This window comes from Oncorhynchus clarkii, chromosome 5, assembly GCF_045791955.1.
Source record: "Oncorhynchus clarkii lewisi isolate Uvic-CL-2024 chromosome 5, UVic_Ocla_1.0, whole genome shotgun sequence".
NCBI classification, from domain to species: domain Eukaryota; kingdom Metazoa; phylum Chordata; class Actinopteri; order Salmoniformes; family Salmonidae; genus Oncorhynchus; species Oncorhynchus clarkii.
The window spans coordinates 36,425,621-36,449,550 of NC_092151.1; the positions used below are offsets into that span (position 1 = coordinate 36,425,621).

The 23,930-nt window shown below is 40.1% G+C and overlaps 2 protein-coding genes across 10 annotated transcripts in view; one reads left to right on the top strand and one right to left on the bottom strand.

Annotated features, from left to right (window-relative positions):
* LOC139408736 (lysine-specific demethylase 2B-like) overlaps positions 1 to 4,680 on the bottom strand; it is a 55,242-nt gene extending 50,562 nt beyond the window's left edge. For 6 of the 9 annotated variants that reach the window (XM_071152997.1, XM_071152994.1, XM_071152996.1 and 3 more), the window contains exons 1-6: positions 3,799 to 3,962; positions 3,009 to 3,153; positions 2,678 to 2,756; positions 2,208 to 2,254; positions 1,126 to 1,304; positions 925 to 1,031 (exon numbers count right to left, since the gene is read on the bottom strand). In XM_071152997.1, the coding sequence (XP_071009098.1) occupies positions 925 to 1,031; positions 1,126 to 1,304; positions 2,208 to 2,254; positions 2,678 to 2,756; positions 3,009 to 3,153; positions 3,799 to 3,831 (590 nt within the window). In that variant the 5' untranslated portion in view covers positions 3,832 to 3,962. Of the gene's footprint in view, positions 1 to 924; positions 1,032 to 1,125; positions 1,305 to 2,207; positions 2,255 to 2,677; positions 2,757 to 3,008; positions 3,154 to 3,798; positions 3,963 to 4,447 lie in introns of those variants that run through there. The other 3 variants (XM_071152998.1, XM_071152999.1, XM_071153000.1) reach the window with 3 other exon arrangements.
* A 14,879-nt stretch (positions 4,681 to 19,559) lies between these two features.
* On the top strand, positions 19,560 to 23,892 carry LOC139408740 (calcium release-activated calcium channel protein 1-like). The gene is made up of 2 exons (XM_071153009.1): positions 19,560 to 20,654; positions 20,890 to 23,892. The coding sequence occupies exons 1-2, from the start codon at positions 20,541 to 20,543 to the stop codon at positions 21,448 to 21,450; spliced, it is 675 nt and encodes a 224-aa protein (XP_071009110.1). The 5' UTR covers positions 19,560 to 20,540; the 3' UTR covers positions 21,451 to 23,892.
* The last annotated feature ends 38 nt before the right edge of the window (positions 23,893 to 23,930 follow it).

Here is a 23,930-nt window from a genome sequence, read left to right on the forward strand (position 1 = left end):
CTGAGGGCCCATCTGCTGAACCTGTGAGACACAACATAATCACACACATAGATCCCCATCCTATTGGCTGCACAGCAGTTTCCCCTATGGACAGAGAGTGACCAGACCCTGGGCTAAGAGCCCAACATCCCACTACAAACACCACTCACAATCAATCTCAGCACCCCATAAGCGTCTCCATTAAAGAGGGGGTAAATAAATCGAAGTCAAATGACATGGTAGAGTACTCCCGACATCTCTAAACCCCAGCAGCTTTTCCCAATGAAAGACAGAGACGTACCCGATAGCTATTCCTCTCTCTCTGAGCCGGTTCGCTCAGGACCAGCCCCCCCCCCCCCCACAAGCTTTTCACCGACCGGACAGGAGAGAACTGCTATAGCTTTTATTTCTGTCTTTTATTTCCCTGCCTCTCCATCTGCGGAGGGCTCCATTTAGTAAAGAGAAAGAGTGAGAAACTGGGAGGAGAGAGAATATTATAGTGAAAGAGAGAGAGCAAGATAGAGTGTGAGAGAGAGGGGAAGAATGAGGATGAAAGGGAGGGCGCAATTGGCTCTGGAGTGCGGGTTATGCCCTAATGCTGGCAACTGATTGGCTGAGGAGGATCCAGTCACTTCTGCACTCTGTGAAGAACCGCCCTCCACCATGAAAGAGCCCCGCTGCCTAGCAACCATCTAGAGCCATAAGAGGAAGTGAACAACAGCAGTGCGCAGCGGGCAGAGGGACTTTGGAAAAGGGAGGAGGAGTAGGCTAATATTTCCTCCCAGCAAAGCAGCTTTTAAAAATAAAATTTGCCCTGTGCTTGAGCATTTTCCTGTTAGGTACAATCCACTACGTTTTGAAAACAGGTTAAAACATCCAAAGAAACTTTCTGACATTGCATGGCAAATACTATGCAATAACTAAGGACATTTCTAAAATACTTACTTCTGTACTTTGGGGTACTTCATCTCTGAGATGACATTAGTGGCTTCGGTTTGTCTTCGTTTCAGTTTTAGGGGCCACATGTTGTCCACCCAGTCCACTAAATCCACCTATAAGAGAGTTGACAGTTGGCTGGCATTCACTATCAAATTTGCTCTCGTTCATAATGAACAGATGAAATAAAAACTGCCAGCGTCATCTCACCACAGTGGGCCTCTTGATGAGGTTCTCCAGTTTGGTGTGGCTGAACTCTAGGCTGATAACATTGAAGAGTTTGTCCCTCTCTTCCTCAGGCGTCTCATAGTAGCGGACAAACTGGGCCATGCTCATCTCAGAGCCTTTCTGGGTGCTCACATCCATCACATCAACGGCACGACGGCTACCTGCAAACACCAACACAGCAGTCTTACGGTAAACCTGGGTACAACTGTACAATTTGTATGCGCTTTGTTCATAACCTTTACCAATAGGTGGAGTTTCTGAACCACAGCACACATACATTATGTACCATACAAAAAAAAAAAAGTACACCCTGTCCTGAACACTTTCATCATCTGACATGAGCAGAGCTAGCCTACGCCGGGCAGATAGACAAAGGTATGTAGCTGTCCTTGTCTAATGATGTTCTGTATTATGTCATTCTGTATTTATGTTTCATGTTTTGTGTTAACCCCAGGAGGAATAGCTCCTGCTTTTGCAACAGCTAATGGGGATCCTAATAAAATACCAAACATGTGTGCACTAAGTTGAAAATGTAGGCGCTTACAAAGAAATGTAGAGGCACAATTAAAAATCTTTGAGGTAGTAAAGCTAGAATGCTACATTTGTCTGGGCACTGGTAGTCCTTAATTAAAATTCTAGGTTGCACAGAAAAATATTTAAGTGCTTATGCGAGTAAAATCGTCGCACTGAAGAACCCTGCCGAAATCTAATAAGTGGTCATTTAGCAGTAAAGTAAAAAGTGCCATTTAACTGATGTCAGTCTGATTAAAATATAGAATCTATATGACTAGGCCTATATCTATTTTTGTCTGTAATGCAAATGTATAGAAATTGTCTTGGTACAGTGAGTCATCTCATTTTTGCATTACAGGCTTATAGAAGTTTACATCAACACCCACATACTTTTTGACATAACACCTTTTCCAGTAGCATGCTTTTCATTCATCAAGAAATGCAGGGTATTGTGGAGTACATCAGCACTGCTGACTAAGATAAGAATTGATGGAGGGAAAGGAAGCATTTAGCAACTTTTTTGCCTGCTATTTAAAAACAGATAGACTTACCAACCAAACCTTTAATCTCACTGACGGTGAACTCCGGGTCTGGCATTCTGTTTTTGTTTTTTTTAAAGAATATAGTCAAGATAAGCATATTAACGTCAAACCATTCCATAAAGCCCAATATTTAACCAAGGCAGAAAATGAGCATGTAATAGGATAAACATGATCAAATCAAATTGTATTTGTCACATGCTCCGAATACAACAGGTGTAGACCTTACTGTGAAATGCTTACTTACAAGCCCTTAACCAACAACGCAGTTCAAGAAAGAGTTAAGAAAATATTTACTAAATAAACTAAAGTAAAAAGTAACTGTAAGAGTCAATGTGCGGAGATCCAGGTTAGTCAAGTTATTTTGTACATGTAGATAGGGGTAAAGTGACTATGCATAGATAATAAACAGTGAGTAGCAGTAGTGTAAAAACAAATTGATTGTATTGATCACAGGTCATCATATTTGACTCATGTCTCACCTGATTCCCAGTCCATCTTTGGCTTTGAAAATCAGAGGGGTCTGAAGTGCCTCTCTCTGAACATACTCATAAGTGAAATCTGAGAAGAAAAAAGTGTAGTCAGTGGGCCATAACTTCTGCATATATATTCAGGTAGAGCAATGTGTGATGTGTGTGTATGTCATGGATTTGTGAGGACATCCTGCACAAAAATTAATTACCCAACAGGAACTTTTCCTTATCATGTGTGAATCCATAAAAGGGTAGAAATGGTGCATGTCCAGTCAGTTATGAGTCTGCATGGGGGACTGTGAGTGTGTGGTAATATTTTATGAATGAAACAGATGTGTACCTTTGCCATCCATCAACTGAACGAAATGTGTGTTGTATGAGTCACTAACAAGTTTCTCCTCCAGATTGAAACCCCTGACATTTGCAATTTCTTCAACGTCAGAGAAGTCCTCGTTTTCGTCATACATTGTCCGGCAGATGGAGCGCTAGAGGAATGAAAATAACTGTTATAAAAGTATATATCAATATCAATATATTAATTTATCACATCTCACTAAACGTGTTTTTAAAAATTGCATATAATGAATATGTATGCATGGCTTGGAATAAGAGCTGTCTTTTCAAATTAGAAAAGAGTAGGCCAGTCAGTGCATTGTTGTGTAGGCTCGAAATAATTCACAATAAAACAGTGGTGCACGTGCACATGGCTAGGCTAAACCTCTGAATGTGTGGTTGTAGATGGGCCTTCTGCTGCAAACACCTTTACAGATGATTAGACAATGTTCGTAAAATACATCAATCGCTGATATCATGTCCCGGATCAACATTGACATAACGTGCTAAGATAGATGCAAAACAATAACAACAACGTTGGAACTGCTGCACTTGCCACAACGTTGCGCTGAGTGGGCTTGTGAATAATGTAATGTAGCCAACTACCTAGCTATATAATTTACCAAACAAGTCAAATGTAAGTAACTACATAAAGTTGAACTTTGTCAACATTTTAACATGGCACTTCTTCTGACTAATGAGGATCACTGTAACGCTAGCTAGCTATTGATGATAGCTCAGCTAACGCGTACACAGTAGTCAAACAAGGCTAGCTATAATAGGGTAATGCTACACACCAGTTTGCGTCCAGATTCTGCACTCGCTTCCATGATCTGAGCCCTTGCCTAGTATATCCGTTTAAACCTTAATTTAAAAAAAACAAATAATCACATTGAAAGTAATTATCACTTTACGTTTCGACACAAAACTAAGTGGGAACCATATTTGTTGTGTTCTGGATTACGTCACCGATTGAATCAAAACATTGTTGGACAACGTCATCCGTAGTGGCTGATTTCCAACACTACTTATTCATGTCAACTCAAATAGTTGTAAACGTTTATAAAAAACACTACAATTTCTTTCTGCGACCATTCCACACTGTCCGTCACAGATCTGCAATTTCATGAACGGCATGGCATACATGCGCGATATCCGCAGCGGAGACATTGAATTATTTAGACAATCTATTATAACAATTTGTTAGTGTAACTACAACGTGTGACACGCATGGCTTCGTTATAATCACCCGCTACCATTCAAATAATGTGCAATTGGCTTGGTGCGCATTCTCCAGTATATGTTTCAGATTAGCAAACTAAACTCAACCCCACATGGTGAAGGAAGTTTCTGATGAACTGCAACAGAACTGAGCAGGGACATATTCACTAGAACGATCCGGCTGCAAAACGTTTCTTAAACAGAACGAAACCGGGAGGAACCTACCTTAATTTGTCTAATATAAACTCATTTTTCTTCCATTTTCTTCTTAAAGTGGTAAACGATTTTCGTTCAAAAATCGTTGTACCTGTTTGTCCTCTGTATTGCCTTTATTTGTTAACTGAAATCCAAATTTAACAAAACATTCAAATATAACCACCGACCGTTGACTAATTTTGTGTTGCTCTAAAATGACTTAATGCACATTACTTAACGTAATCTGCGATTGAATTAGCGTATTCTTCCTGATATGCCATTTTGGAGACAGAAACGAGGAAACCGAGGTTGTATTTGACGAACGTTTTGTTAAAAAGTATGGATTTGAGCAAACAAATAAAGGGGCACAACTACAGAGGTTAAACATTGGTACAGGGTAAGATTTCAACAATTTACATGTTTAGAAGTATTGACCTTGGGCGAATCGATGTAGTCGGGGCTAAATTTCACAATAAATCATCTTCTATGGTATTATGGCGGTCCGTAAACGACGTTTGTGGTGTGTGCCGCCACCTACTGGATGGGGTGAAAATGTATCACTTTAACGCAAAGTAGTAGGGAGAAGGGAAGGGTGAAACAATATTTCTTATATTCAAAAGTACCCCCCCCCCCCCCCCCCCCCCCCAAAAAAAAAGTCCAAAAGTCAAGGATCCACACGTCCGTTTCCTCCTGAATTTGGGTGCGCAAATACAACACAATTTCCGTTTTTTCGTGTTTTCTGGTAGGGTAAATGAGTTGGATGCCCAGATAGAGACAATAGCTAGAAATCATTCAAAGCAAACAGTTTGACACACACTTACTTAATCTTCCACATAAACAATTATACCAAACCTTTTATATAATTCTCACGCCTTATCAAAAATGTATTTGATATCACGGGTATATTGAGGCAGCAGCTGCCTACAACCCTAAATTGTTTCACTTTTATCTTGTCTTAATAGATGGTCCAAGATGCCCTGACTAGTAGACCTGGTGGGCAAGACGTATTAGAAGAATACCAGACAACCAAAACATTGGACCACAGAACCAGGAGAGATGATTGCTATCTTAGTCAGCCACATCCAGGCTTTATCACATCCGGCCGTTAGTGGGAGTCCCATAGGGTGGCGCACAATTGGCCCAGTGTCGTCCGGGTTTGACCGGAGTAGGCCATCATTGTAAATAAGAATTTGTTCTTAACTGACTTGCCTAGTTAAATAAAGGTCCAATAAAAAAATATAAAACATTTAATGAAAGAGATGCGTTGGTAAGCTTCTCATTCGCCAATCTGGACACAAACACTGGATCAAAACAATCAAACTATACATGAATGCTTTTTGGCCTCATTATGAAACTAGAGCGATACAGTACCTTCATCAACAAAACTTTGCTTAAACATATTTGGCATGTGTATGCTTTAATATGTTGACACGTGTTCTGTGGACTGAAAGGGGCATCAAACAGTCATAGAATCAAGTCTAAAAATAACTATTTGACTACCATGTTGGTCACCTTTTCCCACATCTAAGGAACACTTCTATGTTCCACAATTCAGATATCCTTTGCCTATCAGCTGAAGACGGTATCAAGGAAGACCTCACTTCGACCCATCAAGAAGAGTATTTCACCCCAGTCGGGAGGCACAACCCATTGGAGGAAGACTGTCCTGGACCTTGTTGGTGAAGCTTGCAAGGAGGCTATTTATTTAAAAAAAAATATATATATATATATATATATATATATATATATATATATATATATATATGTATATATATATATATATATATATATTTCACCTTTATTTAACCAGGTAGGCTTATTTTTGGGGGTTGTCTCTTCATTGTCTTAACATGTGGAGAGTGACTTAGAAAGACCCTTTGTGTGTTGCAGCATTGTAGACCATCTTGATGGGAGCCATGGTCGACAGACATACCTCCTTGCCGTCGGAAGAAGACAGAGCAAGATAGACAACTACTACATCATGGTGGACATAAGGCTTGTTCCCTGCCAGGCAACTAGTGGTCTGTGTGCGTTTGATGAACTGTTCAATGCCCACTTTGTCTTTAACCTGACGTATGACGATGCACTTGTCAACTTCTACACATTTGTGCAGACAACCATCTACAACATTGATATAGACAAAACAAGAGAGGCCCCTAACATGATAGAGTTGAGGAAAAAACTTCTTAACTAGATAAATGCAGGTTACGGTGCTTTTGCTGTCAAGCGTTGCACAGAAACAGCCAGTCATTGATATCTCATTTGAGAATTAAGCATAGTTTCTATCCCTCCAACAAGTTTAGATTGGTCGGTGCTCAAGATAATTGTAGATGGCAGTTTTCAACATACTCCGGTTTCAGAAAAGATTTGAATAGTATTCATAAGGATATTGGTAAAGTAGTTAATGCATTAATCTTAAAAGTGCCCTCTCATGTTGCTGATTCTCCAGTCCAGTCAGAAGCTCCACAAATGGGTGGCAACATTGGTGTCCCACACGATAACACTCAGTGATTGTTTTGAGAAGAATGGACAGTCTTGCTAAAGATATGTGTGCCTCCTTCATTGCCATGTTGCAAGCTAGCGGTGTTGCAAATAGTGTTGTGTCAACAGTAGTTTGTGATTTAGAAGAGCTTACTACTGGGCTGCACTCCCAAATTGAACAAGATGTTCTGTCAGTTATGCCTATGGATAACCCCTCTACATCTGCTGTAAATTATAGTTTGGAGAACTTTGAAAACCCATTTGCCAGTTTTAACACAGAAACCAAGAGATGTTGTGGAGTCAGTAGAAGTAGTGTTGAGAGTTAGATATGACAGCAGGCAAAATAAACAAACAGGCATGTATGATCAAGTCCCAGTCAAAGATACATTTGTATTCCTACACTGGAAATATTGACGTTCATGTGTCGACAATTCTGAAATCTGTAAGTTATTGGAAAATGCACCTAGGGATAGATCTGTGGACACATATGAAGACTTTTGTGTTGGAAGTTTCTTTGAGACTCATCCCTTGTTCTCAAAACCTAGAAATGCTTTACAGATCCAATTGTACTATGATGACTTTGAAGCTGCCAACCTGCTTGGATCCAAGCGTGGTGTTTACCAGATAGGCAACGTTTATTTTGTCCTCAGGAATCCCCACCAAGTTTAACTCTGCTGTGATGAATATTCATTTATTTTCATTATTTCATTATCAAGATCTAAAGAAATATGTATTTTATGCCATTCTAGAGCCCTTGGTTAATGATGTTAAATTGATGGTGATGGTGTAAATTACTTTCAACTGATAGAGTTTATGGCACTATCTGCCAAATAACCGGAGACAATTTGGGGGTGAATGCAGTCCTTGGTTTCAGGGTCCTTCAGTGGTCATTACTTTTGCCGGTTCTGTTTGATAGAAAAGTCTAAGGCTCAGACGGTTTACAGTGAGGATGACCTTTGTGTGGTAAATATCAATTTGAAATGCATTTGAATCCGTTGCAGTCAGACCCACAGATCCCGTCTGTGAATGGTGTAAAGAAATTCTAAACTGAACAGTTTGCAGCACTTACATGTTTGTAGTCATTGTTCTGTGGACATAATGCATGACATTCTAGTAAGGGTTGCTCAGTTTGAGTTAAAATTGTTGTTTGAATATGTCTCTGAAGATGTTCTTTAGAAACGTGCACTTCTCTCTAGAATCTACTCATTTGACTATGGGTAATTGGAACGCAAAAACCATCCAACTAAAGTCAACCTAGAGAACAGTGGAACTGGCATAGCACTTAATTATTTTCAAACTGTCTTGTGAGAAACGTTCCCTTGATTTTGGGGGATGTTTTTCCACCAGAAAATGAGAATTGGAATTTGCTGCTCATCTTTCTGCAATAATCCGTTTTTTTTCTTAGCCAGGGCATGACTGTATCTGAAGCATTTGATAACTGAACATCACACACTTTTCAAACAGTTGTTCCTACATAACTTAATACCCACACATCACTTTATGAAAACACCCAGCATGCATAAGACAAATCAGTATTTTAATACATATGAGGTTTGAGGCAAAGCACAAACTCTTTAGAACACCCTCAAAAACTTCAAGAACATTACTAAGTCCCTTACCAAAAACACCAATTTCGTATAGGTCATCACTGGGAGACATCACCATTGCGACATACGGAGTATGGACCGATGAAAGTGTTTTCCCTGAGTGATTTTACTGCTGGTGAGGAGTTTGCAGCGTCAGTTCAGGTCACTATGCAGAAAGCCATTTACTCTGCCAGCTGGGTTAAGATGGATGGCATGGAGTACAGAGAGGGACTGTTAGTTTGCATTAAGATGAAGCATGAAATTCCAGTCTTGTGTAAAAATAACTAAGATCATTGTTGTTAACAATATTGTATACTTATTGCTGGACAAGTTCCATGCTGATAATTTCATTGAACATTACTATGCATTCCCAGTGTTTGATGGTGTTGATGACAAAATTGTCAAAGTTGATGTATAAGCCTTTTGTCTTCAAAGTGCTGATGAGCGCATTTATGTTCCTTTGTTTGACATGATTGAGTAATAGTCATATTATTGGCAAATATGTCAAGAAAATAGCATACCTAGTCTTAGGAGAACTTCCTCGTGTTAAATAGCAACTCTGCAAATACTCTTGCTCTCATATAGTACATGTACTGATGCGCTTGTGATGCACTGATTTCATTCTGATGCGCCTGTGATGCACTGTTTTCACTGTGATGTGCCTGTGATGCACTGTTTTCACTGTGATGCGCCTGTGATGCACTGTTTTCACTGTGATGCGCCTGTGATGCACCGATTTATTTTTTATGTGCCTGTGATGCACTGATTATATTGTGATCCACCCTCTCTTTGTGGCCTAAATAAATGATACAAAGCAGAGTCACTACTCTTGTAACAAATCCTTTATTGCTCCTGTTTAACTCACCTACAACTTGCAGGCTTGAGTGATGAGTGGGTGAGAACCAGACAAAAAAAATATATATTTCCTAGTGTGAATATTTAGCACTTCCTGGTGTTAATTCAGCTACAGGATGCATTCTCTAGAGTTGATCCTCAACACTGAAAGGTGTTGCTGCTTAATACTGAGGGTGGGTCACACCGATGGGTCATTTGAACAACACCTGAAGTGTTGTATCTTAACACTCAAGGGTGTTTCAATACTAACACTACAAAAAGTGTTAACACTGAGTGGACCTATATAAACACTGGACGAATGTTAAAATGAACACGCATGGTGTTAAATAAACACTTTCAAATTTGCTGTGAAGGCGAGGTCAGTACAGGTGCATCAAAGCTGGGACCGAGAGACTGAAACAGCAATCTCAAGGCCATCAGACTGTTAAATAGTCATCACTAGCCGGCTACCACCCGGTTACCCAACCTTGCACCTTAGAGGCTGCTGCCCTATATACATAGACATGGAATCACTGGTTACTTAAATAATGGAACACTAGTCACTTTAATAATGTTTACATACTGCTTTACTCATCTCATATGTATATACTGTATTCTATCCTACTGTATTTTAGTCAATGCCACTCCGACATTGCTCGTCTTAATATTTATATAATTCTTAATTCCATTATTTTACTTTTAGATTTCTGTGTATTGATGTGAATTATTAGATATTACTGCACTGTTGCAGCTAGGAACACAAACATTTCGCTACACCCGCAGTAACATCTGATAAATATGTGTATGTGACCAATAACATGTGATATGAATTGAAGAGGGTATTCCATAAGTGCAGACAATGGATATCAAAGATCTGGAAAGATCCTGTATGGAGGAGTAGTCTAATATTGCTCCTAATGTGTTCTCCAATGTCATAAAACACTTTCTACAGAAGGGTTTGGTTTGGAACTGGGCATATCTTATATTACACAAGTCAAGTGCACTGGGTGTGTGACTTTGTAATAGGCCATATATGATATTGATGTTAACATTATTTTGGGACGGGCACGTATACTCTCACTGCACTTTGGGGATGTGTTATGCACTATATACACTTTATGTAGTTGCATGACTGATATGTGGTGTGTACATCAATATGAAACATATCATTAAATAATTAGACATTATAATTCAAGTTTAATTTTGGAATTGGTCTCGATGTAATCAAGATTTCACTTCAAACTATTGCACACACAAAGCTCTTATGTTATCTTGAATAAAAGCATAAACATCAAACTGGTTTCATTCGGTTTTAAGCTGGCATAATATGGCCATGGTATGCAATGGTCATCACACTGGATTAATGAACTACTTGTGGCACACGTTAAAAAAAAATTCTACCAGCCATTTTGAAAGTGTTTTTTTTATTACATTGGGGTCATCAAAGTTCACTGTAATATAACAACTTAAACAAATGATAAAGAATGTGGGGGACCAAGTAAATTTAGTTATTTAACCATTTTTATTTATTTATTGTACACTTTTTTAATGACATACATAGAGAAAAATATCAAGCACACTTAGATATTGCTGTGTGTGTGTGTGTGTGTGTGTGTGTATGTCTATAGTGTTTATCATGACTTATGACTATGGGTGTGTTCCTAAATTCTATCTGGAGTGCCAGAGAACGCTCAGAGTGCGCTCAGGGTGTTCGTAAATTCAGAACATTGTCCGATTGTCCTTTGGTAAATTCAGAGTGTTTCGCACTCGGAGCATTCAGAGCGCATACTGGACACTCTAGCCGAGGAGTAGTTGATGCGAGCGTTCTAACCTCACAATGTCAGTCAAGCAACCAAGCTAACAGGCTAATCTTGGCTAGCTTGCTAGCTACTTCCAGACGCAAATGAGGGAACAGTAGAAAGTCTAAACAGTATATTTGACCTCTGAGCTTCCCTATCAAATCAAAAATAAAATCAGAGAGCCTAAAAAAAATAACAACAATGACAAATGGTTTGATGAAGGAAGCCAAAACCGAAGAAAGAAATTGAGGTCTATCCAGCCAAAAACATAAAGACCCAGGAAACCTGAGTCTACGCCTTCACTATGGTGAATCACTAAAACAATACATACATACACTACGGAAAAAGAAGGAGCATCATGTCAGAAATCAGCTTAATGTAATTGAAGAATCGATAGACTTTTAAAAAATTGTTATGATTATTATTTCACCTTTTTTTAACCAGGTAGGCCAGTTGAGAACAAGTTCTCATTTACAACTGCTACCTGGCGAAGATAAAGCAAAACAGTGCGACAAAAACAACAACACAGAGTTACACAAACAAACGTACAGTCAATAACACAATAGAATAATCTATGTACAGTGTGTGCAAATGTAGAAGATTAGGGAGGTAAGGCAATAAATAGGCCCTAGAGGCGAAATAATTACAATTTAGCATTAACACTGGAATGATAGATGTGCAGATGATGATGTGCATGTAGAGATACTGTGGTGCAAAAGAGCAAAAAGATAAATAACATATGGGGATGAGGTAGTTGGATGTGCTATTTACAGATTGGCTGTGTACAGGTACAGTGATCAGTAAGCTGCTCTGACAGCTGATGCTTAAAATTAGAGAGGGATATATGTCTCCAGCTTCAGTGATTTTTGCAGTTCGTTCCAATCATTGGCAGCAGAGAACTGGAAGGAAAGGCGGCCAAAGGGGCTGTTGGCTTTGGGGGTGACCAGTGAAATATACCTGCTGGAGCGCGTGCTACGGGTGGGTGTTGCTATGGTGACCAGTGAACTGAGATAAGGCGGGGCTTTACCTAGCAAAGACTTATAGATGACCTGGAGCCAGTGGGTTTGGCGACGACTATGTATCGAGGGCCAGCCAACGAGAGCATAAAGGTCACAGTGGTGGGTAGTATATGGGGCTTTGGTGACAAAACGGATGGCACTGTGATAGACTACATCCAGTTTGCTGAGTAGAGTGTTGGAGGCTACTTTGTAAATGACATCGCCATTTTGTAAATGACAAGTCAAGGATCAGTAGGATAGTTTGTTTTATGACGGTATGTTTGGCAGCATGAGTGAAGGAGGCTTTGTTGCGAAATAGGAAGTCAATTCTATATTTAATTTTGGATTGGAGATGCTTAATGTGAGTCTGGAAGGAGAATTTACAGTCTAACCAGACACCTAGGTATTTGTAGTTGTCAACATATTCTAAGTCAGAACCGTCCAGAGTAGTGATGCTAGTCGGGCGGGTGGGTGCGGGCAGCATTTAGTTTTACTAGAATTTAAAAGCAGAAGACTCTAACCACTTTAGGAAAATTGGAACACACTAAACAAACAACACGAAGAGTTATCTAAACCCCTTCTCCAATCTTTTTGGCTCTTTAACAAAAAACAAACTGCGAAAACTTTACAAATCTTAGAATCAGCTATTAAAGACTACCAGAACCCACTGGATTCTCCAATTACATTGAATGAACTACAGGACAAATTACAAACCTTCCAATCCAAAAAGGCCTGTGGTGTTGATGGTGTCCTACATAAAATGACAAAATATGCAGTGCCTTGCGAAAGTATTCGGCCCCCTTGAACTTTGCGACCTTTTGCCACATTTCAGGCTTCAAACATAAAGATATAAAACTGTATTTTTTTGTGAAGAATCAACAACAAGTGGGACACAATCATGAAGTGGAACGACATTTATTGGATATTTCAAACTTTTTTAACAAATCAAAAACTGAAAAATTTGGCGTGCAAAATTATTCAGCCCCTTTACTTTCAGTGCAGAAAACTCTCTCCAGAAGTTCAGTGAGGATCTCTGAATGATCCAATGTTGACCTAAATGACTAATGATGATAAATACAATCCACCTGTGTGTAATCAAGTCTCCGTATAAATGCACCTGCACTGTGATAGTCTCAGAGGTCCGTTAAAAGCGCAGAGAGCATCATGAAGAACAAGGAACACACCAGGCAGGTCCGAGATACTGTTGTGAAGAAGTTTAAAGCCGGATTTGGATACAAAAATATTTCCCAAGCTTTAAACATCCCAAGGAGCACTGTGCAAGCGATAATATTGAAATGGAAGGAGTATCAGACCACTGCAAATCTACCAAGACCTGGCCGTCCCCTCTAAACTTTCAGCTCATACAAGGAGAAGACTGATCAGAGATGCAGCCAAGAGGCCCATAATCACTCTGGATGAACTGCAGAGATCTACAGCTGAGGTGGGAGACTCTGTCCATAGGACAACAATCAGTCGTATATTGCACAAATCTGGCCTTTATGGAAGAGTGGCAAGAAGAAAGCCATTTCTTAAAGATATCCATAAAAAGTGTCGTTTAAAGTTTGCCACAAGCCACCTGGGAGACACACCAAAGATGTGGAAGAAGGTGCTCTGGTCAGATGAAACCAAAATGGAACTTTTTGGCAACAATGCAAAATGTTATGTTTGGCGTAAAAGCAACACAGCTCATCACCCTGAACACACCATCCCCACTGTCAAACATGGTGGTGGCAGCATCATGGTTTGGGCCTGCTTTTCTTCAGCAGGGACAGGGAAGATGGTTAAAATTGATGGGAAGATGGATGGAGCCAAATACAGGACCATTCTGGAAGAAAACCTGATGGAGTCTGCAAAAGACCTGAGACTGGGACGGAGATTTTTCTTCCAACAAGACAATGATCCAAAACATAAAGCAAAATCTACAATGGAATGGTTCAAAAATAAACATATCCAGGTGTTAGAATGGCCAAGTCAAAGTCCAGACTTGAATCCAATCGAGAATCTGTGGAAAGAACTGAAAACTGCTGTTCACAAATGCTCTCCATCCAACCTCACTGAGCTCGAGCTGTTTTGCAAGGAGGAATGGGAAAAAATGTCAGTCTCTCGATGTGCAAAACTGATAGAGACATACCCCAAGCGACTTACAGCTGTAATCGCAACAAAAGATGGCGCTTCAAAGTATTAACTTAAGGGGGCTGAATAATTTTGCACGCCCAATTTTTCAGTTTTTGATTTGTTAAAAAAGTTTGAAATATCCAATAAATGTCGTTCCACTTCATGATTGTGTCCCACTTGTTGTTGATTCTTCACAAAAAAATAAAGTTTTATATCTTTATGTTTGAAGCCTGAAATGTGGCAAAAGGTCGCAAAGTTCAAGGGTGCCGAATACTTTCGCAAGGCACTGTACATACCACAAATTCCAATTGGATACTTAAACTCTTTAACATCATCCTCAACTCTGGCATCTTCCCTAATATTTGGAACCAAGGACTGATCACTTTTGTGGATTGGGGTTGAGGCAAATTTGACACCAATAACTTCCGTAGGATATGCGTCAACAGCAACCTTGGGAAAATCTTCTGCATTATCATTAACAGCAGACGTGTACATTTCCTCAGTGCTGTACTGAGCAAATGTCAAATTGGATTTTTACCAAATTACCGTACAACAGACCACATATTCACACTGCACACCCTAATTGACAAACAAACAAAACAAAGGCAAACTCTTCTCATGCTTTGTTGAGTTCAAAAAAGCTTTTGACTCAATTTGGCATGAGGGTCTGCTATTCAAATTGGGGGAAAGTGGTGTTGGGGAAAAACATATGACATTATGAAATCCATGTACACAAACAACAAGTGTGAGGTTACAATTGGCAAAAAACACACAGATGTCTTTCACATGGCCGTGGGGTGAGACAGGGCTACAGCTCAAGCACCACTCTCTTCAACATATACACTACCGGTCAAAAGGTTTAGAACACCTACTCATTCAAGGTTTTTCTTTATTTTTAAAACATTCTACATTGTAGAATAATAGTGAAGACATCAAAACTATTAAATAATAGATATGGAATCATGTAGTAACCAAAAAAGTGTTAAGCAAATCAAAATATATTTTACATTTGAGATTCTACAAATAGCCACCCTTTGCCTTGATGACAGCTTTGTACACTCGTGGCATTCTCTCAACCAGCTTCATGAGGTAGTCACCTGGAATGCATTTCAATTAACAGGTGTGCCTTCTTAAAAAGTTAACTTGTGGAATTTATTTCCTCCTTAATGTGTTTGAGCCAATCAGTTGTGTTGTGACAAGGTAGAGGGATATACAGAAGATAGCGTGTCTTTGTGAGATGCAGTGTGGGTGAATTGATATCTCTGCATGTGTATTTCCCACCATAAAGCACGGAGTAGGAGGTGTTATGGTGTGGGGGTGCTTTGCTGGTGACACTGTCTGTGATTTATTTAGAATTCAAGGCACACTTAACCAGCATGGCTACCACAGCATTCTGCAGCAATACGACATCCCATCTGGTTTGGGCTTAGTGGGACTATCATTCGTTTTTCAACAGGCCAATAACCCAACACACCTCCAGACTGTGTAAGGGCTATTTTACCAAGAAGGAGAGTGATAGAGTGCTGCATCAGATGACCTGGTCTCAACAATCCCCTGACCTCAACTAAATTGAGATGGTTTGTATGAGTCGGACCGCAGAGTGAAGGAAAAACAGCCAACAAGTGCTCAGCATATGTGGGAAGTCTTTCTGTTGGAAAAGCATTCCATGTGAAGCTGATTGAGAGAATGCTGAGAGTGTGCAAAGCTGTCATCAAGGCAAGGGGTGGCTTTTTGAAGAATCTAAAATCTAAAATATATTTTGATTTGTTTTACACTGTTTTGGTTACTACATTACTCCATGTGTTATTTCATAGTTTTGATGTCTTCACTATTATTCTACAATGTAGAAAACAGTAAAAATAAAGAAAAACCCTTGACCGGTAGTGTATATAAACAAATTGGCGAGGGCACTAGAACAGTCTGCAGCACCCGGTCTCACCCTACTAGAATCTGAAGTCAAATGTCTGCTGTTTGCTGATGATCTGGTGCTTCTGTCCCCAACCAAATAGGGCCTACAGCAGCACCTAGATCTTCTGTACAGATTCTGTCAGACCTGGTCCCTGACAGTAAATCTCAGTAAGACAAAAATAATGGTGTTCCAAAAAAGATCCAGTTGCCAGGACCACAAATAGAAATTCCATCTAGACACCGTTGCCCCAGAGCACACAAAAAACTATACCTACCTCGGCCTAAACAATAAGCCCCACAAGTAACTTCCACAAAGCTGTGAAAGATCTTAGAGACAAGGCAAGAAGAGCCTTCTATGCCATCAAAAGGAACATAAAATTTGACATACCAATTAGGATCTGGCTAAAAATACTTGAATCAGTTATAGAACCCATTGCCATTCATTGTCTTGGGTCCACTCATCAACCAAATGGGACAAACACCAAATTCAGACACTGCATGCAGAATTCTGAAAAAATATCCTCCCGTGTACAACGTAAAACACCAAATAATGCAAGCAGAGAAGAATTAGGCTGATACCCGCTAATGATCAAAATCCTGAAAATACAGTGCCTTGCGAAAGTATTCGGCCCCCTTGAACTTTGCGACCTTTTGCCACATTTCAGGCTTCAAACATAAAGATATAAAACTGTATTTTTTTGTGAAGAATCAACAACAAGGGGGACACAATCATGAAGTGGAACGACATTTATTGGATATTTCAAACTTTTTTAACAAATCAAAAACTGAAAAATTGGGCGTGCAAAATTATTCAGCCCCCTTAAGTTAATACTTTGTAGCGCCACCTTTTGCTGCGATTACAGCTGTAAGTCGCTTGGGGTATGTCTCTATCAGTTTTGCACATCGAGAGACTGACATTTTTTCCCATTCCTCCTTGCAAAACAGCTCGAGCTCAGTGAGGTTGGATGGAGAGCATTTGTGAACAGCAGTTTTCAGTTCTTTCCACAGATTCTCGATTGGATTCAGGTCTGGACTTTGACTTGGCCATTCTAACACCTGGATATGTTTATTTTTGAACCATTCCATTGTAGATTTTGCTTTGTGTTTTGGATCATTGTCTTGTTGGAAGACAACTCTCCGTCCCAGTCTCAGGTCTTTTGCAGACTCCATCAGGTTTTCTTCCAGAATGGTCCTGTATTTAGGCTCCATCCATCTTCCCATCAATTTTAACCATCTTCCCTGTCCCTGCTGAAGAAAAGCAGGCCCAAACCATGATGCTGCCACCACCATGTTTGACAGTGGGGATGGTGTGTTCAGGGTGATGAGCTGTGTTGCTTTTACGCCAAACATAACGTTTTGCATTGTTGCCAAAAAGTTCAATTTTGGTTTCATCTGACCAGAGCACCTTCTTCCACATGTTTGGTGTGTCTCCCAGGTGGCTTGTGGCAAACTTTAAACAACACTTTTTATGGATATCTTTAAGAAATGGCTTTCTTCTTGCCACTCTTCCATAAAGGCCAGATTTGTGCAATATGCAACTGATTGTTGTCCTATGGACAGAGTCTCCCACCTCAGCTGTAGATCTCTGCAGTTCATCCAGAGTGATCATGGGCCTCTTGGCTGCATCTCTGATCAGTCTTCTCCTTGTATGAGCTGAAAGTTTAGAGGGGACAGCCAGGTCTTGGTAGATTTGCAGTGGTCTGATACTCCTTCCATTTCAATATTATCGCTTGCACAGTGCTCCTTGGGATGTTTAAAACTTGGGAAATATTTTTGTATCTAAATCGGGCTTTAAACTTCTTCACAACAGTATCTCGGACCTGCCTGGTGTGTTCCTTGTTCTTCATGATGCTCTCTGCGCTTTTAAAATCAAATCAAATTTTATTTGTCACATACACATGGTTAGCAGATGTTAATGCGAGTGTAGCGAAATGCTTCTCTGTCGGCGCCGGAAGTTCATGATTTAACAGACCTCTGAGACTATCACAGTGCAGGTGCATTTATACGGAGACTTGATTACACACAGGTGGATTGTATTTATCATCATTAGTAATTTAGGTCAACATTGGATCATTCAGAGATCCTCACTGAACTTCTGGAGAGAGTTTGCTGCACTGAAAGTAAAGGGGCTGAATAATTTTGCACGCCCAATTTTTCAGTTTTTGATTTGTTAAAAAAGTTTGAAATATCCAATAAATGTCGTTCCACTTTATGATTGTGTCCCACTTGTTGTTGATTCTTCACAAAAAAATACAGTTTTATATCTTTATGTTTGAAGCCTGAAATGTGGCAAAAGGTCGCAAAGTTCCAGGGGGCCGAATACTTTCGCAAGGCACTGTAACTGTTAAATTCTACAACCACCTAAAAGGAAGTGATTCCCAAACCTTCCATAACAAGCCAGCACTTACAGAGAGATGAACCTGGAGAAGAGTCCCCTAAACAAGTTGGTCCTGGGTCTCTGTTCACAAACATAAACAGACCCCACAGAGCCCCAGGACAGAAACACAGTTAGACCCAACCAAATCATAAGAAACAAAAAGATAATTACTTGACACATTGGAAAGAATTAACAAAGAAACAGAGCAAACTAGAATGCTATTTGGCCCTAAACAGAGAGTACACAGTGGCAGAATACATGACCACAGTGACTGACCCAAAATCAAGGAAAGCTTTGGCTATGTACAGACTCAGTGAGCATAGCCTTGCTATTGAAAAAGATTGCCGTAGGCAGATGTGGCTCTCAAGAGAAGACAGGCTATGTGCACACTGCACACAAAACGAGGTGGAAGCTGAGCTGCACTTCCTAACCTCCTACCAAATGTATGACCATATTAGAGACACACATTTCCTTCAGATTACACAGACCCACAAAGAATTCGAAAAAAAACTAATCAAATTTTGATAAACTACCATAGCTATTGGGTGAAATACCACAGTGTACTATCACAGCAGCAAGATTTGTGACCTGTTGCCACAATTAAACGGCAACCAGTGAATAACAAACACCATTGTAAATACAACACATATTTATGTTGATTTATTTTCCATGTTTACTTTAACTATTTGAATTCAATTGAATTGAACACCTCACTTTGACCATTTACTCCCCCTAGCAGAACTGGTTAGACTGTTTTCATGTTTCCTAGAGTATTGGTAACTGTGCTAAAACCGGCGTTGACCGTTCTTAAATTCATCAGTATTCTGTGCTCTGGCACACTCTAGACGCGAGTGCTCTAAAATCGGAATAGATAGCCAGAGCGAATTTACGAACGCACCCTATAACTAAACACATGTTGCTTTCACAATTTAACATGCTTCTACACCTGCATTGCTTGCTGTTTGGGGTTTTAGGCTGGGTTTCTGTACAGCACTTTGAGATATCAGCTGATGTACGAAGGGCTATATAAATAAATTTGATTTGAACATTGGCGGAACAGCACCCCAGGGAGGCTACTGCAATCTCACTCTACCCGTGACGTTAAAGTAATAACATGAAAAAAAGCGTGCTATTTAAAACAAATACGAATTGGTATCATTTTTATTGGGGAAGATTGAGTAAGCGTGTGTCAGACTGTTTGCTTGGAATGATTTGTAGCTATCGTCTCAATCTTTGCATGAGAGTGCATCCGAAAACACGCGATACCGTAAAATGTTTGCGCACTCAAATTCAGGAGGACACAGATTGATGGATTGACTGCGTTTTGCAAGTGTCGGCTCACTTGGCCTCATTGTCTCAGTGCATATCTCATATACCCAAGTGTTGCATGAGTCGGGAAAAACTTTTGTCTTGATCAAATTACAATAAAACCGATAGACTTCACTCTTTTCTTTCGATCTATCATTCGGGTCAGTCGACGTGCGTCTACCACTTCTGACATGTTCTCTCTAAACCACGAAGACCCCTTCGAGAGGCCAGAGAAAACACCTCCTGGGTGATCATCTTCAAAATCTTCCTTCATCATGGGGTCAAGTAAGCTTGGTGACATTTTGCACAAGTGGCCCTACATGAAAAACAATGACCGTAATCTAATCATTGTACGAACTAGAAAGAGTTTTGTGGTGAATTAGGTAACTACCTTGTTTGTATGATCAACTATAGCAATAACTCACTTATTTTACATAGGCAGACTTGTTCCAAGTTTATGTATCTTTACCGCAATGGTTTATGGGTAATCCGGGGGTGCAGCCAGCCATCCAGCTCGATCGAAACGGCGGTGCGGAAGAGGTGGACGTTAAAGGTAAACAGCAATACTAGCGAGAATCGATAGAATGGACCTCAACCGATAATTTTTCTACATCGATGTCCGTGGACACCGAGGATGTTACTATCTGGGCTAGCTAATGCCAATTGTTGAACAGCCACATAGGCTACGAGTCAAACAACAATCAATTCAGCAGTGCAATGAGTCTGAACGAACATTCGTTACAAGCACTGTCGTGGAGGAAGCTTTACTTGAGTCGAGCAAAACTGAAGGCTTCCAGTCGAACGTCTGCTCTACTGTCTGGGTTCGCTATGGTAAGGAATAAACTGGCCCAAAGTCAGATGCATAGCAGCAGTGGCAATTATGTGATGTGCATAGCATGAGGACCAGCATCATCCAAAACCAGAAACGTTATGTATTAATCATGTATGGATTTCTTGCACTCCCTAGTTTAAAAAAAAAATGAGTTCTGCTTCATTTTGGAAGGTCATGTTCCAGACAGCCTGTCTTGTATGCTTATTCCACAATGTTCTTCCCCCCTTCTCTCAGGTAGCAATGGTGGAGGTTCAGTTGGACACAAGCTATCCATACCCACCTGGTCTCCTCATTGCCTTCAGTGCCTGCACCACAGTGTTGGTGGCTGTTCACCTCTTTGCCCTGATGGTTAGTACCTGCATCCTGCCTAACATCGAGGCAGTCAGTAATGTTCACAACCTCAACTCGGTGAAGGAGTCTCCACATGAGAGAATGCACCACCACATAGAGCTGGCCTGGGCCTTCTCGACAGTCATTGGCACCCTGCTCTTCCTGGCTGAGGTGGTGCTCCTCTGCTGGGTCAAATTTTTACCCATTAGGCCTAAGAACCACAACCCCAACAATGGGACCATATCTGCAGGTGTGGCTGCTGCCATCACCTCCACCTCCATCATGGTGCCTTTTGGCCTGATATTTATAGTCTTCGCTGTACATTTCTACCGTTCCCTTGTCAGCCACAAGACAGACAGGCAGTTCCAGGAGCTGGAGGAGTTATCCAACCTGACCAGGCTGCAGAATGAGCTGGACGGTAGAGGAGAGTCCCACTTGCAATCCCCCAGCTCTCATTTCCCATAAAGACTGACCTCTCGTTGATAATGTATATTTCAAGCCAATCCTTTGTTGCCAATAGTTATACATTTCTATTAAAACGCTACATAATCTGCTCATAATTTCAAAACATTTGAGATGTTACTCACTGTTTCCAAATATTCACATTTCTAGAGATTTTTTAAAATTATTTTTCAAAGAATGATTCCAGACAGTGTTACTTTTTAACTGTGAAACTATACCAGTTAACAGTCTTAAAGATGCACTCTAACCAATCGCAGTGCAATTCCAACACCACGGATAAGCTCATATTTGAAACACATGAAAGCCATTACAAAAACAGAATTTCTATCCAAAAACAAATAGTTTTAAATGACTTTACAATTGAAAAGTGCGCAGGTACTTGCTACTGTGATTCCTGAAATGCAGAGCCTGTTTAATTATTTTTCTAATTCAAAATTATACTTTAGTTACATTGTTTGCTAACTCAGCTGCTTAACTAGTTCTGTCTTATTGACCACCCAATATTGCAGTTATTAACTTTTTTTTTAATAAAAAAAAAAGAAGCTAAATTAGCCATGCTAGAATACAACTCTCATCTGCTGTCGACATCAGGATACGATTTAAGAGCACTAGTTAGCTCCAAAAGTGGTTAGTAACTTTGGCTGCATGCTGATGGTGCATTCAGAGCCGTCCAGTGGCTAGCCACACTACAACCTTCATTTGACCAGGTTCCCATGAAGCAATTGCAATGACAGTCAACCACAACATACCCGAGAGTCTCCTGACTTGCACGGGGTAGTCTGTGTTTAATTTCATTGTGTATTAAAAACACAGTTTGTCATTGTGAGGGGATTATGCCAGTGGTTCGAAGGGGGAATTGGGCTTCCTGGGAAAACGTGGTCCAAGGTTGCAACAGTAACCAAGGGGGCCGGGGGCTTAGCAAAGGGTCATTTGGATTCGTAACATACCACACAAATTGCTCAATCTTATGAAATCATACAAATTGCTATATTTGTAACATATCACACAAAATGGATGACATAGCACACAATTGGATGAAGTCGTACACAAAAAACGGGTAGCACTTTTGTCTCGTGACCAGCACTTTCAAAACTACTGGCTGAAGTTATACAAATGTTTGAGAATGCATCTTTCACTGGCACTTGGAGCATTTAGGCCAGTTTTTATTTTTTTACCTTACAGGTAATGGTAGGAGGGGGCTAAAGAGGCCTCTCATTAAAAGGATAGTTCACCCAAATTACAAAATGACGCTGTTTTCCTTACCCTCTAAGCAGCCCAAGGACAAGGTATGAAAACAATCTATGCTTTGGTGTCCCTGGCACTGTTTCCACATGTTAACTTTTTTGCATTTGTGGCACAAATCACATTGATGGGTCGATATTAGCAATTTTCGCGCATCGTGTCCAAATCATAAGAAAGTATCTAAAATTGGTAGTAAAGCTCAAAAGTCACTTAGAAGTTTTGAACATGATGTGCAAAAAATGACTTGAATGGGATTTGTGCCTCATGCTAAAACGTTAGCTTGTGGAAACAGTTCCAGGGAAATTAAACCAAAGACTGGATTGCTGTCATACCTTGTCCATAGACTGCTTAAAGGGTAAGGAAACCAATATGTCATTCTGTAATTTGGGTAAACTATCCCTTTAACTACTATATTGTGACACGGTGGCTTGCCTCATTGTATTCTATGAGCACCAATGAATGGGCACGTACCTCTGCCCAGGCGTTGCTGATGCATGCCAGATCTTACAATGCCTGGATAGGTATTTTAAGTACCAGCTAACCACATATGTTATAACAATCTGGTGTCCGAAGGCGCAGTCGACGATGTGGCACGCAACCATTGGTTGATGCATGCAACGTCTGACCAGCGGAACGCGACCATTGTCTTACTTCTGTCAGTTCTGTATTCAACCTAAGGTTCAGGTTTCAATTCATGTTTGAGAGATTAAATGTAATCAGCCTGTTTAAGTTATTTTTAGTCTAATCGGTTGGCCAAATGTTGCTGCATAAACTCTACAAAAAGTGTTTTCATAGTTGTAACCTGTGGTATTGAAATAGCATTTTGTACCATGATTATTTGGTCGGAAAATATGAATTTGTGACTAGAAAAGCGTCAAGTTATTTTCACTGCTGCTTAAACAGTGAATACAGAGATTAACTGCACATATTCTTTCTAAACACAATTGGCTTTGTAAAAGTGTTATCTGTTGCTTTCATTTTCTGTTCAAAGTGCACCCTTTGTGACTTGTTTGTTTGTACACTGAGTGGGTTGGTCTTGGCAAATGTAACTGTTTACTTTTAGTTTTGCTTCTAGGAATGTGTTTGTAATACCTCGAGTTGCCACTGGGGAATGATATCCAGATGGCGCCATGATCTCATTACAAGTCAAATCATGTTCAGTGGTCCCGTTTCATAGAAGTAAAATTACTCAAATCTTCCTCATGATGATGTGCTCTCTTTATTTGTTACATGATGGCATT